Source organism: Lutjanus erythropterus, chromosome 16 (genome assembly GCF_056507025.1).
Source record: "Lutjanus erythropterus isolate fLutEry1 chromosome 16, fLutEry1.hap2, whole genome shotgun sequence".
In the NCBI taxonomy this organism is placed as follows: Eukaryota; Metazoa; Chordata; class Actinopteri; order Lutjaniformes; family Lutjanidae; genus Lutjanus; species Lutjanus erythropterus.
Window position 1 is genome coordinate 30,651,479 of NC_139332.1, and position 18,957 is coordinate 30,670,435.

Below are 18,957 nucleotides of genomic sequence, written 5' to 3' on the forward strand. Positions count from 1 at the left end.
TAACCAATAATGATTTATAGATATGACCAAATAAATATTAAAAAAACCCAACAACTTCTAACTTTTTAAATTATGAGTCTTCACTAAATGAGAGTAAAATAAAGATGCACTTTTAATACTCTGTTTAAATTTGTCCTCATTACAGACACATCTCTTGTTATGTGTAGGTATAGGTGCCATTTTTTAGGGGCAAGGTGTGGTGCAGCGGCCCCCAGTCCTGAGGCAAAGTAGGAAAAGCAGTTGTTAAGTTGCCATAGATTTATAAATGGCATTTGAAAGGACCACTAATAAAATCCTAGCATACGCTTTATTATTCTACATATTTAATTTATGTGATGATGCATAGTGTACGTATTGTGTGATACTGTTACAAGCACAAAGCTGTATTAAGCCATTAATACAGTTAATACAGTAACTTGTGGCTCTACCATCTAAACACTAACACAACATGGTGTCTGTCAAAATACTTAAAAAGATTAAACAATGAAGATGTAATGTGTGTGCTGCACTCAGTGAGGGACAAAATGCACTGGACTGAAGTTTCCTTTGACATTTTGGAATATTAGACAAAATTCCAAGTGAAATCCCAGAACTTCAAGAATAATAGATTCATACTTCTGGGTGAATACTGGCAGAGATTTAATTGTTGACTGTGGCTAAATGCGCTGCTGCAGAAAGACAGCCAAAAGTTCCTGAAGAATCTGTCCAAAATCTCATGATCATTAAATTTATCAGGCTGACTGTTTCTAACATAGCGGTGGCAGCCTTCTGCTGGAGTGACAGCAGCCTCTTAACGCAAACAGAATATGGATTCTGTCTCAGCTCAATAGAACCTGTTTTTATGAATTTTGTTTGTTTATAATGCCAATAATTGAAAAATATCACTTCCATGAGGCTCTTCAGTCAGACTGTGACAGATCACCAGTAATAAACGTGGCATTTCATCCTTGCAGCCGTAGTGAAGGTCAAGCTGCATGCAGTGTGTGCAGTTTATATTATGTTTATTATAATGTTGAAAATGGTGTTTTTCTGCCTCAATAATAGACTAAAGTGGTCAGGTTTTGAATGTGTTTTCATGGTGTAGCTGAAATTTCTCAGGATAGAAAATTTATCTATACTTATTTAGACTGATTTTTTTTAAAGATGTGTGTATATGTATAATGATATTGGTAAAGGTTGCTAAGTTTGTTAAGTTTTGTGACATTAAAATGGCAAATCTTTGTGAAACATCACACAGCATAAACATCCTTTAGACGCGTGTGTGAGTTTCTCTCTTTTTAAGTCAACTAGAAATTATGACTGAACAAATATTATATCTAAAAGATAAACTATAAACATCTGGTTTTGGTGTCCATGAGAATGAAAAATTTATTACACAGCCAACATTTTGCACCAGCATTTGTACAGTGTGTGCTCCTTCCTGCTGTTGTGTGCTGGTGTGAGTCATGAGTTGACCTACCGCTGAAACTTCCCTCCAGACTTATTTGTCCTCCGGAGCTTAAGAGCTGCAACTGCAGGGACAAATTTGAACAATTGTTTCCTACATGCACATACATAAAATCATTTATTAAGTGTAATTCTTATCATATTATATTTGAGATCATTCCTAGCCAGTAACACACACAAACACAGAGACTCTGACATGGTGTTAATGCAGAATTCTATGTTTATTAGAAAGATTTTCAACAAACATTTCATCTTTTTACAGAGGAACTGCACAAGTGTAAAAGTACTACAAAATGCAGCTGAACCCAGGGGAGTAAAATAAAGTTTACAGGTCTTTACAGAGTGTTTCACAGGTCAGACCGCCACCGGGCAGCCAATCTCACAGCCTCGCCAGCCTGGCTCCAACTTCCAGCCTTCATTCGTCTGGGTACATCATCGGATTTTCACGGTGACACGGGGAAACGGCAGTGGCCATCTTGGATCAAAGAGTCTGCTGGTCGTTAGCAGGGGGACCCAAGATGGCTGCACTACCATACACACATACTCTGAATATGTGCAGCCCCAAAAAAAAGAAAGAAAAATAAAAGACACTGTACATCAACTCTCCATCCTAAGGTTTTAAACTATAAAATACAAATAAATTTACATATCAATCTTTCATCTAAATAAGTGCAGGGCTCTTTTCAAATACAATAAAAATAAATCTGTAAATCTATAGTCTTATTTTCAATATTCACGTGTTCTTTCTTTTTTTTATTGTCAAAAATCTATGTGAGTTTAATTGACATTCTCAGTAAGAGCTTATTTTCTGCTCAGTAATCATTTTGAATAATGTGCTAGGTTTTTATTTTTTCAGTGTTTAAATCATCTCGATCATAAAACTCTCTTGTACATACAGCGGGATGCATCGTTCACTGTTTACCTGATGCCATTTATACAACTCGACTCATTCGCAACCGCTCATATTTTGCATACATGAATGAGGAAGAAGCAGAGAGGCAGAGGGAGAAAGAGAGGAAGATCTCCAACGGCTGCCCCAAATATCCTCAAGCCTCACTCATCTCCTAGTTTGTTTTCCCTATTATCTTCACCCTTTTCCTCCCCTTTTCCTCCTCTTCCTCTCCTCCTCCTCTTCCTGCTCTCCCTCTCCCGGTGTTTTTCCTCCGCCGGGACGCCTCAGTTCCACAGTTTGAGGAAGCTGTCCCAGGATCCTGTGCAGACGCCCATACCGTCATCGGGGACACCGGTGCAGCTCACCCTGTTGTCGTGGCCGGAGAGCACACCTGGAGGTGGAGCACAGGAAAAGTTATGGAAAAGGACGGAAAGGAAAGACAGTATGCAAAAAGAAGGAGAAGACAAAAAGAAAGGGGGAGGAGAAAAAAGCAGAGGAAAAGAAAGGATAAAAAAGGAAAGGAAAGAAGAGCAGACAGGAGGCATGCAAAAGGAGAGATTTTCATTCACCCACTCACATCACCACTGGTATCGTGATATTTGTGCTTTTTTGCAGGCAAATCTTCACTCACCAACTTTCTCTCCCTTCAGTGAGTCCCAGATGTGGCAGTTGAAGTCGTCGTAGCCGGCAAAGATAAGGCGGCCTGAGTTGGAGAGAGCCAGAGACGTGACGCCGGCATTCAGGCTGCTGTCCTGGTAGGTCAACACCTCCTGGTCGGAGCGCAGGTCGTACATCTTGCAGCTGCAGTCATCGGAGCCTGTGATGATGACATTACCGCTGTGGAAGAACTGAGGTGGGTGGAGAAGAAGGAAAGGACAGTTTGCGTTTATATGTATGTGTGGTGATGACACATAGATATGGCACGTTTTGCCTTTTTTTTTCTTTCTTTTGTTTGGAAGTTTTGCTAAATGAAAAGCCCTAATTTAAAGTTTCCTCTTTAAAGGCTACAGCTACATTTAGCAACAACTAAAGCTATCTTTCCATCAAGAAACTCCACGAAGGACCTTGTGATGTATTCCTTGTTTGTGTCTGAGGTGATGATCAGTCCCTGTCTGATGGTTTGGTTGCCTGCTAATGGTAGCTAATAGTTATGGTCAGCAACTTTAGCAATAAGTAAGCTTCTACAGCTATCGGTCCATCAGGACACTGTGTGTGTGTGTGTGAAGCCTGAGGCAGAGCAACCGGAGGACATCAGTGGGAAAGTGTGTCATGCTTACAGCATTTATCACAACCCACCAACTGTGTCACTGATTTTGGTGAAACTGGTTTATATTTAACAGATAACATATTTAATTTTATTGTCATCATCTGCTCTGCCCCAATTCTCTGTGTTTCTTGATGGACAGTGAAGTAAACTGCTGCTGGAAGTAGCTGCTTTTAGCGAGTTAGCTATTAGCTCATTTAGCGGATTTGGGAGTGTTGGTCTTTCTAGCACGAGCACAGGAGCTTTGGAAGGCCAGAGATTTTCAGGCCTTGGGTGAGAGGAATGCTGGTGGGGAGAAACGCCAGTGTTACAGACATCATGAAAGAGGCAAAGAGACCGAAGAGGACATTGACAGAAGGAAGAAATAGAAGAGAAAAAGGCAAGAGTAAATCTTGGACTTTTAGTTGTTGGCTTTGTGAAATAAAGGGCAGACAGACACCAAGTTGGACCTACTGTTTGACTAGTAAGTAATATTAGCCCTTGTGTTGTTGCACTTGCTTGATGTTTGGCTGTGTTAGCAAAGTTGCCGACTTGCTAGTTTTTGATCATAAGTGATGTAATACACATGCAACTGCACCATATAAGTGAATGGCATTCTGAAATTGGGGGCGCAAACTCAAATATATCCTGCCTGTCTGAGGACTAAACCTGCAGCCTCCCAGCAGCAACCTTTCCAGATTTTCGCAGGTAAACCAGTAAAGCTTTTCTTAATTCCTGAACATTTGAAAACTTAAAAATGTATATCTATTGCCTTTAAAAACTTGATCCTCACTGGTCACTTTACAAAACTGTGGCAAAATAAAGGCTGCTCTACACAATTGCTAGTATCTAAACTTCTGGAAAACAGAAAATGACTTTTCTGAGGCAGTAAAAACTGGCTCTGGTTGTAATTGTGTTAGGGGGTTGGTCGTTCCAACTCACTGCTCATCAAAAACCTAATGCAAACCTAATGTTGGCACCCATGGGAACAATGATATTAGCTCGTATACACGACAAGTATACCAAATGTGTTCTTCAAATCCTCTCCCTGTTCTGACAAACAGGTATACAGGTTATATTATTTCTGGTGTGTGTGATGTGATGCTCCTCACAGCGATGGCGTTGATGTCGCTGGTGTGTCCAGAGAAGGTCTGCTTGCAGGTCCCTTCCCTCAGGTCCCACAGCTTGGCCAGAGAGTCACAGGCTCCAGAGATGAAGGTGTTCTGGTCGGGGGAGAGAGCCAGGGACATGCAGTCTCCAATGTGGTTGGTGAAGACAACCTTCTGCTTTCCAGTCTCCAGGTCCCACAGACAGCTGGAGAGGAGAGGGAGAGAGAGCGTTATACATGAGACAGAATGAAACGATCGACCACATTTTAGATCTTCTCTGATGTTTTCGACCGGGGAATTGTTTGGCGTTCAAGTCATTTATGGTATGAAAAACTCTTTTGCTAAGTAACTGAGAGCAAAGACTGGCAGCTTGTTGGGTTTTCAAAAATGTTGCATGATTTTGTGTCAAATGCATTTTAGATTATCACAAAAAAACCCAATTAAAATGCAACATTCATGGACTGAAATTTCCAAGTCCAGATGAAACCATTGAGGTATTGTTACGTATTTCCAAGTTTGTCATCTGTGGTTTCTGCTACAATGTGACCAATTAGTCTTATTGAACAGAGGAAATTAGGCCTGTCACTACTGCACTTGAGGTTAATAAAGGAAATACATTTTACTCTGTCAGGCAGGGATCAAATACTTCTGTAGACCAGCCCAGAAGTTAGCATTGCTCTGGTTCCCCTCACAAAAAGCCAATGGGATTTTTCCATTGGATTAGTGCAGAAAATAAACTCAGTGTTGAACAAATGTTTGTGATACTGAAAAGTTTTTTTCAACAAGATAATCTTCACAAATGAACGTCACCACCACTATTTGACTCATGTTCACTGTGATGATGTTTAAAGTTTTATTTAGCCACTTGTTAGCAATCACCCTTTTAAGAGACATATAAAAGCTTCAAAGTTCACAAGTGGGGCAGGCAAAGAATGAAAAACCCATCCAAATAACCCATCGATTTTGATTCAAGGGAAGAGGAAATGCTCATATGCTCACTCACTGCTGCAGCAGTCCAATACAATCAGGTAAGTAGCCCTTAGGTCTAGCTTAGCACAAAGACTGGGAGTGGGGGGAAAAGTTAGCCAGCTAGTGTTAATTACATACATACAATATTTAAAGAGGAAACATTGGAGCAATTAGAAGGCATCTCAGAGAAAAATAGGTTTGCTTTTGGTGCTAACTGATCAATATACAGATATAAAACTGGTTCCAATTTTCTAATCTCACACCTTATATGGCAGAAAATAGGTTTATTGGCTAAAATCTTGTAGAATATTAATAATAATTGATGGAAACTACTATCCCACAACACAACATGTAATGGAAGTGAAATGGCTGGAAAAAATGGTGGATGGAGGTATGAGGGCTCAGAACAATAAAATAAAATATTAAATAGACAAGAAATTATGCTATTTAATTATTAGATTATTTGGATCTTAATGAGGGTACTGGGAAACACATTTGATTTATCAGCAAATAGTCGCAGCCAGTGGAGCTTCTCTGGATTATAAATTAGGTTACTTTTACTCTATAAACATGACATTTTGCAGATGTTGTCAGTGGCATTGTATTTCATTTTTCTAACTGTGTATTGAAGCTGAAGACAAAGTGATCAGTGATAAACTCACCAGGTGGTGTCACCAGAGGCTGTCAGGATCTCAGTGTCGCTAAGGAAACGGCAGCAAGACAGGTAACCTGGGTGGGACAAAAAGGCGTAGATATGTCAACACATTTCTTTTTACGCTTTAAGTAACATAAACCTAATTTTGATGTTTCCATGAGCACATTTTCAGCCGTTTACTCATCCTCACCTGTGTGGGCGTCCAGCTCCCTGAGGGTCTTGGGGCTGGCAGCCTTGATGTTGTACACTGTGCACATGTTATCCAGACCACCGCTGGCCACCAGGTTACCAGAGGGGGCGAAGGCGACGCTCATCACCCAAGCTGACTTTAGTGGCACAGCAACCAACTGGAAATTGGAAATTTAGTTTAGTTGATATACAACCTTTCTTCACGTGTCTGAAACCAGAGGCTGTAGATGCTGGCTGCTGATATTTCCTGCAAATATCTAACTTTTTGCAGCCAACGTGTAAATGCATCAATCCTCCCATCATGATTTCACTCCCGATTAGGTCGAAACACAAGTTAAACCATTACTGAATACTTAACTCACCACTGAAATCCAGTCTAATCTAATTATTTGTGGATTAGAAGGCTTAATAGGAAGGGTAAACTATTCCAGCCAATCACAGTTCAACTCCTTCATCTCAAAAACACAATCAAAGACTACTTAAGTAAATAAAATTGGTAAAGGGAGTCAAATTTCTTGCAGGTTATTCTGTTCTATAGCTGCATCAAAATTAAAAACTGCCTCTCCGGGATCTGACATACATTTACTTTTTATTGCTGATATTTTACATTTCGTTGTAAATATAAGTGAGTCTTAAATACAAATGCACCATTTGTATGCTGTGTGAGGTGAGACATTGTGCAACACCAGTGAGATATAAGTATGTCTCTGCAACAACATCACAAACTCTGTGTGTAAGACCTTTTTAATACAGACTTATATAACACGACACGGCATACGAGAGCTCACCTTGTTCCCTGTGAAGGTGTCCCAGATGAGAAGCTTGCCATCCTGTGATGCACTGACCATTTGCCTGTGGACGGAGGACAGAGTCACTGTGTTTGAGAATGACTCAAATCTTCATCAGTCATTGTATTTTAAAATAGAAACTAAACCGTTACATTATTATTTTGAAATCCAACATTCAGATGTCTGAGAACAGGGTGTCAGGTGTGTCAGTGTTGCTGATTCGATCACACATCATCATTCAGTCACTGCTGCACGTTACAGGCTGCTCACTGTCATCATACTGATCATCGCTCTTTAATTAACTCACAACTTAACTAACTTGTCTTATGTAAGCTGCTGAAAGTTGTACTGCAAATTACTTTGCATTGCCCAGTCTTAGAAAGAATCATATAATAGTGATGTAATACCTGAAATATGCCTCAGGAATTTTTGCCTCATTTTGGCAGTGCTGTAAAATGGATTTTGAGCTCCACAAATTTGAACTAATACAGTGGAGCTGTGATCCACATTAAAGCTTCCACACATAAACCACCCATTCTTAACTTTAGCTATCTAGGATAGTTAGCTAGTCCATTAGCTTGACCCTCTAAACAACCTGAAAAGTTTTTTCTTTCTTCAATTCTGTCTGGGTGATTCAGTTTCATTCATGCGCATATTTTTCTTTAGATTACTATCCTGCACATTCCAAATATTTTTATACTTAATAATGTGAGCTTTTGCTCATTCTCAACTTCTGCACAAAATCTTTACAGCTCTTTCATTTACATGACATGTTCTGCATATTTCTACTTATTTCTACTTATTTTTGTACTTTTTAAATTTCATTATCAATTTTCTTTTTATGCTTCTTGACTTGCAGTACTTGCTTTTTATCTTTCTTTATGCTTTTCTGACTTAACATTTTTATTGTTATGCACCAAAACACCAAGGCAAATCCCTCATAAGTGAAAATCTACATTGCAATAAACGCTGACGTGCACACAGATGACAGGCTCATGTCTAGATGGCACCTGAACTGTCAAAGCTGAAGTAAATTCATATTAGAAGCTGCAGCAAGACAGAAAATTAAGACAGTATCCCAAATCTTATCCAGACTGGTGAATAAAGGGCTAAAGAACTGTTGTTGTTTTTTTGTCTCTTTCTACTGATACTTCACTGAGCCATTGAGATAATTGTGAAACAGGCTTTTTTGACATATCACAGCAAGAAGATCACAGGTAAATAATAGAATTAGGGTGGATAAATTCAATTTAGCTGCTCCAGTTTCAGGATCCTGGCATTATGCACGCTGCCTCACTGTCATGACTTACTGAGACACTTGAACACAACAGAGCCATCGTTAATTTCATTGATAACACCTGTGTTTTCTCCCAATATGTCTACTAAGATGACAAAAAGTCCACGTGACCGCCTCCCCGTCCTCACCTGGAGTCAGCTGACCAGTGCATGGCATAGATTTTAGCCAGGTGACCCTTGAGTGTCTTCCTGAGCTTCAGCTGGACCCGGCCTACAGAGGCCACGCCCCCTGCTGCTCCTGACATGCTGCTGTCATTCACAGCCTTGCGGGCAGCCTGGTGGTCACACGGGACATTACATGTTGGGAAGAGAGAGGAAAACAGTGAGGAAGGAAAACTCAAACTAGCCCCTCAAACTGTCATCCCAATCTGCAGTTTGACGTTGAGTTGATTAGTGATGATAAGTTAGTTAGTAATAATAAATATGTTTATGCTATTCAGTCTCAATTTTTATCTGTTGCTGCTGTTCAAAGTCATTAAAAAATTGCTAGTAATACTGCCAGTAGAAGTGATAGCAACAGTAGACTACTAGTACTGGTAATAGTGGTACAAAAGGACCAGTACCAGTAGTGGTGGTTGAGGTATTGTCAGCAACAGCAGACAGCAGTGATAATATTAGCTGGCAAGATGAAATTTATTTTACCACCTGTCGCTGTCCAGTGAAAAACGTGTATCCATTATTGAATTTTTCCTAAAAAACTGAGCAACTTAAATATTGTTTTGCTGCTCTTCAGTGAGAACCACGTATCTGCAGTTTTGGTGATTTTGAATTTTTCAAATGAACTGATGGTTTGAGAAAAATTATCCTACTTCTTTTAGCTAAGCAAGACTTTATAAAAACCCATTTATCTGAAAAGGCAAAGGTGTAAGCGTTGGAAATATGTGGTTTTCACAGGACGGCGGCGTTGTGTTTTGTGTTACTGTGTTGTATGTTTCGGCTGCAGGGGTTGCTCACCTCAATCTGTGCACGGAGGCCATCGCACTCCTTTTTCAGTGCATCCATTTCAGCTTTCTCAGCTGCCATGGTGACGGTTGCTAGGGGATGTTACTGACGGAAAATGAAACTGTCACTCTGAAACAGGAAAAAGAGGAAACGAGAGAGAAAAAAGACAAAGCGGTCAGTTTAATCTTGATCTAATGGGAGAAATATGACAAAATAATTTTGTAAGGATGGGAATTATTTGCACATACAGCAGATCAGACAAACCGTGAGAACATCTGTCTTTGTTCTTGCACCGTGTTATTTATGTATCAACAAATCAGAACAACAACTCCTGAAGGGATGCGCCGCTTTTGATGAATAATGTGGGTCTAGTTAAGACCGCTGCTGTTAAAATCCTTTTGTTCCCAGCTTGTTCCTGACATGCAGTACATGACAGCGGCTCAGTACAGTCCAGGTACACAGACATCCACTGACCAGGCTGTGCATCACTCAGTGACCCTGATACCCTGATCTGGAACACTTGGGTTGCTGTTACACCATCAAGTCTAGAGCAAAGATTAGACACATACCTGACAGGTGTAATCCCTAACTCTAAACCAAAGTTGTAATACTGTTAGCTCCCACACTGGCCCAGTTCTGATGTACAGTGTGTGAGGGGAGGGAGAGATGAGCAGGAAGGACAAATTGAGGGGGAAATAATGATCATGGTAGTTAAGAAATAAGGAAAAAGATGCCCTGAAAGTGACATAGACAAACAGAGACATAGATTTAAAGTAGAAATATGGGAGAGACGGGATATAGGAAAGAGAAGAAAAGGACAAATTAGAAGGAAAGGAAGCAAAGGAGGGAAAGACCTAAAGGAAATGAAAGAGGCACAGAAATAGGGGGGAGGTATAAACAAGGAAGGAAGTGAAGGAAGGAGCTAAAATCAACTTTTCCGAAAGGCATAATATTCAACATTTTCCTGAAAACAATGTAGAGACTCAAAGAGACATGAAATGTGTGGTGATGCCTGTATCATAGATGCCTGTATTGTCTCATTATTTTGCTGTGCGCAGGACGTTTTTCCAAACCAAAACGTTGGTATTTGACATCCTGGGAATGAGACAACAATAAACTATTTCTGATGCATTTAGGAACAGCTCAGACAAATTCTACTGAAAAGTTCCTGACCTCTATTAGCATATCTATGAGTGACACAGTTGAGCTTTAAAGTCCTACACAGTAAGAATTTAGATCAATCAAAGATCACTATAATCCAAATAACCATTTTCCTCTTTAAGTTTTATTAACTGACTCATGTCAAGTTCTTTGGGTCAAGCTGTTGCATCAGAAATTTCCTGTTAAGGACTGTATGACCTGCTCATAAATCATGTTTGGTGGCATTAGGTTCTCATTTTAAGAGAAACACCTGCTCTTTAAAGCATTTTTGTTTTTCAGATTAAATTCAACTTTGATGATTGGTTTTGCAAGCAAGAACAGCAAAATGATGAGAAGAAAAATAATACAGGCAGAGGGCTGAGTCTCTGCAGATACGTCCACCACCACACACTTCCAGCAAGGGAAAATGTTGCAGATTATGCCTTTAATGTAATTTCCCTCCTTTTACTCACGACTCATAACTGGTTCCTTTACATAGACATAATTTTCATGTCCCAAAAGAAAAGCCCTGCGTGCACAGGTCACTGTACTGCATGTGCCTAATACTCTGTAATAGGATACTGATGTCTGACTAATTTAACACCAAGTACTGTACTTCTGTGCATGATTCTGCTCGTGGTTAGGGAGAAAAACTAAAACTCTGCACCTCTACAAATGAGGAAAATGTAATTTCTATTGTTGAATAGAAAGACTCGAAGAGTAGCATTCCATACTCTTAAGAAAAATGGTAACACTTTGTAAGACCATATGCAACACATATTACTATTTTACACTGAATTAACAAGGGACTTTATCCTCTTTTTTATTTAAACATGCAACAGTTTCCACACTTTTCCCTGCTATTATGTTTATATACTCCTAATGTGCACCAGTAAATATGTGATGCAACACTACAGTTTGTGGGGGCACAAGTCAGAAAAATAAAAAAACAATGAAATTATTAGAAAATTAGCCATCAATTAATCATTACATTTACTAGCAAAAATGCAAAACATTCTTTGGTTCCAGCTTGAATATCTTAATGTTTTAAAAGGTTCAGTGGACAAAACAAGCAATTTCAAGATGTTGTTTTGTTGTGATGGGTATTTTCTATTTCTTTAGATTTTATTGACTGAATACTTAACTGATTAATGGATTAATGAAAAGAATAATCAAAAGTGTAAAGTAGCAGTGCTGCATGTATGTCTTGCACAATGGGGTCTAAAGACCCATTAACAGTCGAGGTGAAGGTTCAGGATGTGGCCTATGTGCAGGTACAGCTAGCAGCTTGAACCTGTGACAGGATGCAGGATGGAAGGTGGAGGATATGGGAGGGGCCGCGGCGGCAGTGGAGGTGGAGGTGGGGGGTTGCTACAGGGCTTTAAATCCCGGGCAGGAGATCTTAAGGGAAGCTTTACCGGTCAAATCTCCTGTCATCCGATTACTGACTGCTCTTTACCTCGGGATCAGAGACACAGGGAGGGAGGGTGACGTGGACGGTGGGAGATGTTCTGTTATAGTCAAAAATCAGCAGTTTCCTAGCTACTGTCCTGTTCTCTTATTTGACAGAAGTGCCACAAAAATGTATATCCACATGAATATATCTACACTCAAGTGATTTTATGGAGCTAAAAACAATTAAACAAACATTTTAAAAAGTGTTTGTGTCTTGCATCTGTAACAAACAAAACCTTGCTTGCACTGGCAACCTTAGCAGTATCAACCCTGCAGCATAGAAACCTGCAGCCAAAGTGAGCTGGGTGAGGTTTGGCCTTGTGTGATAGATCAGGCTGCAGCTTACTACGGCCGCACCTGAGGCACCAATCCTCTTTGGGAGCTTCCCTGCAATCCAAAGATCACCTTCAAAGGGTTTAAGGAATCATTACATTGGATGCAATATTGCACAGGACTCTTAAATTATTCTATTGCTTGCAAGAAATTAAAAGAGAAGCCTGTAAAAAGTGTTATGAGCATGTAGAGTGGAGTTTTGCATGAAAAATGGCAGCTAACTTTTATAAAACAACTCAAAAATGAAGATTGGAGGAAGTAAGTAAGCAGCTTATGCTCCAAAATCATTGCAGAAACTGCACAAACTTCAGCTACATCTCATAATTTGCAGAAAGTTTCCCATCAATTTCCTTCTCTAAGTTGTAGATTAAAGGAAAAATACGCTGCTTTTCTTTCAAATCTCACAATATAAGTTCACAGCAGCTCCAAATGTTCTCCAATAGCAGAAGAAGAAGCACCTGTACACACCTAAAGAAGCAAAAAAAAAAAAAAAAAAAAAAGAGAGAAGAAACTCACCTGTCCCACACACAATGTGGTCCCTTCTCTTCTCCTGCACCGGTGCAGCTCCTGGTCCCAGACTCCTCTGGCTCTCTGAGCTTTTTTAGATCCCACAATCCCAAAGGTGCACAACCTGCTCGCTGGCTCCTCCAATGCTCTCCCCCGGCAGACTGCTAGCAGCTTACTTGTGAAAAACTCTCTCTTTCTCTCTCTCCTCCCTTCCTCCACAGTTGAAGAGCAGATGAGGATTGGAGGGGATGAAGGAGATAAGGGATGAAGGGATAAAGCTCAAAGATGGAAATAGAGAGGCAAGGAGAGGCAGCGAGAGACAGGGAGTGGGGAGCATGGCGAGAGGAGTAAACCGATTGGAGGGAGAAAATCAGGTTATGAGGTCAAAAGACAAGAGCAGGTGAAGAAATGAAAGAACACGGCAAGAAGAGAAAGGGAACAGGTGGAGATGAAATGTGAGAATATGAGAGAGGAGAGAAAAGATTGTGGAGGTTTGCAAAGTCGAGACACCTGTTGCACAAAAATAGCTACAGAAGGAAGAAAACAGATGCATCAGCCATGCACATAATTAAATATGATCGAATATGCTGTTATTTTATGCTCTGAATATTCAGTTTAATGAGTCTCTTGTGCAGTTAAACTAAAGAAAATCCAATGAGCGTCATTCCAACAACGCTTAATCCCTGTAAGGAAGTACATCAAACTATTTGAAATGTTTTAATCACAATTGTGAGATGTCACATTAATTTCTGGCTTGATTTTGAGAATATACATATGTCATCAGTGTCCTATGATAACAGAGAGGTGACTTTGTATTCTGGCTCCTGGCATTGCAGGGCATGTTTTTCCCCAGGATGCAGAAGCAGGAGTGGATAGTCTGGGACAGAGGTTGACAGGGGTGAATTGGTTTGTCAGAGCTAATGAGCTGAGCTCGGTTAATCAGGGTCTAATGGGATATCCGGGAACGGGCAATCCCGTTAGGGAATTAGAGCAGGTCAGGCAAAACGTGCGTCACACCTGACACACAGCAAAGGCAGAGACAAAAAGTGGATCAAGAGTCAAACGTGGAGTTTTGCCTCAAAATGAGACGTGAACTGAGAAGAAGTGAGAAACACGGCAGCTGCTCCGTAAGACTGCGTAAAAATAGGTTAACACATTTTGAAGTTGGACAGACAATCATCCACACTTTGGAAATAATTTCTCCCCTAGAGTAGATGAGGGAAATGGTCAAATCGAACGAGAGCTAGGTAGAAACGGACTAGGTCAGATTTATTTAGACGCTGACAGTGAGACAGGACAGGAGGGAGGTTTTGGGTTGAGCCATGACAGGAAGGAGAGCAGGTATTGGTCTTCAATGGGAGATGATCTCATTTGGTCCGCCCCCTTTGACATCCTGTAATCTGACTTGTGGTTTGAGGAGAGATATTTTTTTTTTTCCTTCCAGGAAAGGCGGGTGGTCGGGAACTCCACATGGGTAATAATCTGGTGTTAATTACTCTTCCAAAGAAAGAGTTTATTCTTTCTTGCTTCCATCCACATTCCAGAGGTCAGGGGGCAGGATCAGTTACACTGGAGCAACCTGGAGCTGTGTGAGGTCCAGGGTCAAACTCAATGACTCTTCAGCAGGGTCAATCGTGTTGTTGTGGTCGTGACCAAGACCAGAGCGTGTTGAGATCAAGACAAGACCAAAACTTTAAGGGCCTGAGACCGAGTCTATACTCTGGCCAGTGAAAGGCAAGATGGAGTCAAGACCAGAACCAGACCATTGCAAGTCCCACGCTGTGTCACACAATTATGATTAAATGTGGAAATGCAAACCATAGACACTCCTCTGATTGATCTGAAAGATGCACATTCCTATCAAAACACCTACAGAAAACACATGAGGATCCCTCTTGATTCAAATCTTTTAATGCTAAATATCGGTGTATGTAGGTGCAAATGTTCATCAGGTATATAGCTTGATGTGGCCTGTCTCGTTATTGTTCGTCACAAGCAAAAACCTAACTTTGTGTCACCACAAAGTCTCTCACAAAATTAACACTGCAATGTACATTTAGGGTTGCAACAAGTGATTATTTTCATTATCAATTAATCTGATGATTATCCATCAATCCATCCATCCATTTTCTTCTGCTTCTTCCAGGGTTGGGTCATGGTGGCAGCAGGCTGAGCAGGGTATTCCAGATGTCCCTCTCCCCTGCTGCATTTTCCAGGACCTCCTGGGGAATCCCGAGGTGTTCCCAGGCCAGATGGGACATGAAATCCCTCCAGCGAGTTCTGGGTCTACCCCGCAGTCTCCTACCAGTTGGACGTGCCCAGAAAACCTTCAAAGGAAATAGTCCAGGAGGCATCCTAATCAGATGCCCGAACCAACTCAGCTAACTCCCTTTAACAGAAAGAAGCCTAAACTATAGGCAGCTAATAATTTAAACTAACATTTGCTTAATCTCCTTGGATGATGGGTGAAGAGATCTCTCAGGATTTTTTGGCTGAATGTTAGATAACACACCGTCTCAGTAAAGGTGCAGATGAACTGTGATTTGTGGTCCATAAAAACAAGTGACACCTGACACATTACAGTCAGCAAGCAGTTAAAGCAGCTGATTGCACTTTTGATAATGATCTAGGAATTTATTTAAGCTGTAATATACTTGTATGATGTCTGAGCTATTCCACTGCATGTCAGTGAAAATCCTCTATTTAAGATTGAATTTAATTTGTTAATCCGTCTTTATTTCAGTAAGGGCATGTCAAACTCTCAATGTTACCAGAACATGTACATTTAAACAAATACTTGCTGGGAGTTGTTGCAAAAGTTCAATGCGTTTGTACAAACACTTTTAAGCCATGTTAGACGCCTTGGTGTGATGACATTAGCTGAATAAATTACTGACAATATCAAGGTCAGGTGATACAAAGAAAGAGTGCTGCAGTTCTCTGTTTGTGCAGGTCAGGACAGTAAAACCTCCAGCGTGGTCTTCAGCCAGCTTTCAATGACAAAACTGAAATGGTCAGATGAGCCTAATTGTCCAGTTGACTGCGTTCCAGTTAGCTCTTTGTCTGATTAAGATGTCAGAACACCTGGGAAATGTTTACCTCTCTGCTCAGGCTCAGGTAATGTATCCTGGTTACTACACCGCGGCTCTAAGCGACAAGTCTTGTCCTCATCGGTTCAGCATCCCACTAATCCACCACTCAGCCTCATGCATCATGGGTGCACGCTGACATCATCAGAGATGTTTGATGGCCTCCTCTAATGACTTTTAGATTAAGCCTCACCTCAGGCTGTGTCTTTTTTTAGTAATTGATGCAACAGGTTTTGGCTCAGGCCTGGTGACATCATACTGCGACATCAGTGTTACGCAGCACTGGTCACCTTTGTTGTTCATCTATAAATCAAACACACACGGGTTTAATGGAGGATCCAGTTTAATCATGTGTTCTGTGTCCTTAAGTGTCCTTAAGCAAGACGCTGAAACCCTACCTGCTGTTTGAGTTTTTATATTTGTACTATATAGGCCTACTTTTTATGTTTTCCAAATCAGTATATGTCATTAGAGAAATGCAGTTTTAATGTTGACATTCTTGAATGGATAATTTTCCAAAAATGATGTGCTGCGAGTCACACATGACATGCACAGCACCAATTGCTCTGCCGTGCAGCTAGCAAGCTGACTCTGGCTGGACTGGGATATGTCAGTGAACGTTGTAGGTGAACACAGCCTCTGAGACTGACAGTGGCCGTGTTTGGCAATACGGAAACAGTACCGAGGTGGTTTTCCTGCCGGGGTTGGCTCCTGGCACCCCAGGGTTGAGTCAACTAATTAGGCGGCTAGCTCCACAGCTAACCAAGCTAAGTAACTCACACCAGCTACAGACAACAGTAGATAGCGGTTAGCCTACTTTAGCAACAAGTAAGCTAGCTGACCGTTGTCGGTCCGTAAACTAAATCACCTTGGTACTGTACTCTGTCGACATTTTATAACCTGACAGGTCCAAATGGTACCACTTGACTTGGAAATTATTCATGACATCGTTGCAAAAGCACCTGACAGGGTATTAAAACCTAACGTCTTTATGACAAGTCCAAAATCTACCTCTATACTTGAGGTCGAGAAAATATACATAACGGCCACATATGACAGTATAATGTAATGTTAAAATAAAAGGCCAAAGAGTTTCTTCAGGTTTGATCATGTCAGGTTGTCAAAGGTATGTTTGCTTTATGTCAAGTTGTCTTTAAAAAGACACCTCAAACAATGTCAGCTTTGCATTAAAATGACATAACTGACCAAATGCACACACATAATCTTTGTCACATCCACATATTGCACAATACAGTCTGTGTGACTTTTTGCACGTTGCACATTTCCCAGTTATTGCATATTGTATTTCTATTTTTATCTTTTTTTTTGGTGTGAGTTGCAGAGTTTTGCTGAAGAGATGTCTGCCTTCTTTCCAATATAATGGGACTAAATGGCACTCGTGTTGAACATTTTAAAAATTTAACGTCAATGTCTCTCTCTGAAAACTGTGAGCAGTTTCGTGTCACAGCTTCTCCACAGACAATGTCTCCAAAGCTCTACAGGCGAGGGGGTAAATCACCCGTTAGTGGTTGTTAGGTTATTTTGAATGTAATCCATGTACAAACCTTTGAAATCCTGACATAATTGTGCTCATATTTTGCACTGTGCATTTATCTATTTTCAGACATGGGATATTTACTGGGGACAGTTCAGGTTTGCTACTTATTCATACATTTTCTCTGCGCAGGGTCTTTTAGGCTTCCTGAAACATAAACTGTAACTCTGCCTTTGGTTTGTTTGTTTGATTTGTTGACGGGATATTATTACTCAGTGTTAGTGAGTTCCTCCTTCCTCTCTCTCTCTCTCTCTCTCTCTCTCTCTCAGTAAGTGTCAGACTGTAATCCTAATGAGCTGTGACAGAAGAGGGCTAGCTGACTTCCTGATAACTCCCTGTGGTAACGAGCTCAGGAGGGAAGCACGAGTGCGAACCTCGCACTCAACAAACCCCCTCCACCTTTGGCTTCTTCACTCAGGGCAACTCTTAGTCCACTTTGACAAGACGGGAAGTGGACGAGATGACGTGGAAGACAGAATGCATGTCTTGTAGCCCAGAGAAGACAAGATGAATCCTCAGGGGGAAATCTGGGACTTGTTTTGTATTAGTTAAGTGCATTATTATTTATAGAAGAAAACATTGCTGCTGCTGTTATTAATACAGGAGAAAAATACTGAGAATAATACCAGAAATCTACAAGAAAAAGCTTAAACTTAATTTGATACAAAAGGTGAAAATCCTTTACTTTGTGTATTTTTGTGGAAGATTTTCCCTCTGTAAATGATAAAGTTAAATTTGGTTTGTCAGGAAAATTACAAATGTTTTATAAAAAATAATTTCAGATCGGATAACTGAAAATACATGTATATTTAGTTTCCTCATAAATATAAAGCTGCAGTTATTATCTCATGTAAATTCATTTTTCTTGTACAGTAAATGGCTTCATGTTGAGAGACTGACTTTCAAAATGTGACAAAGCCTGATTTATTTATTTATTTTTTTTTAAAGTGGCAACCCTGTGTCCGTCTGTGTGATTAAGAAAAACAGAGAGGCCTCTTTTCATCTTTCACAGACCAAAATTTAAAGTTTCTCATCTAAACATGCAACAGAAGGAAATATCTCACATGCACTCATCATGAAAAAATGTTAAATCAACTTTAGTTGCCTTTCAGCTCTGTTATCACTAAATGTAGCCTGCAGACTTCCATACAGTCAACATATTGACAGTAGGTTGCTTGTGTCAGTGGTGCCACCTGCTGGGTGACAACAACAGCAACAACAAGGATGAGAGGAGACATGACAAACAACAAACCATCATTTCCATTATATCATGTTTCATGAACAACTCTTTTCTAATCATTTATTAGAAAAATATATTAAAAAATAAGAAAATGCAGGCAGAGGCAGGG

At 40.3% G+C, this 18,957-nt stretch overlaps 1 protein-coding gene across 1 annotated transcript; it reads right to left on the minus strand.

The window, feature by feature from the left end:
- Window positions 1-1,643: 1,643 nt before the first annotated feature.
- On the minus strand, window positions 1,644-13,197 carry gnb3b (guanine nucleotide binding protein (G protein), beta polypeptide 3b). Its single transcript, XM_084738803.1, has 9 exons — window positions 12,974-13,197; window positions 9,542-9,658; window positions 8,717-8,862; window positions 7,292-7,355; window positions 6,505-6,661; window positions 6,322-6,388; window positions 4,694-4,895; window positions 2,970-3,186; window positions 1,644-2,729 (listed from the first exon to the last, which is right to left on the minus strand). Exons 2-9 carry the CDS (start codon window positions 9,608-9,610, stop codon window positions 2,623-2,625), a joined length of 1,029 nt encoding a protein of 342 aa, XP_084594929.1. The 5' UTR covers window positions 9,611-9,658; window positions 12,974-13,197; the 3' UTR covers window positions 1,644-2,622.
- Between the last annotated feature and the right edge of the window lie 5,760 nt (window positions 13,198-18,957).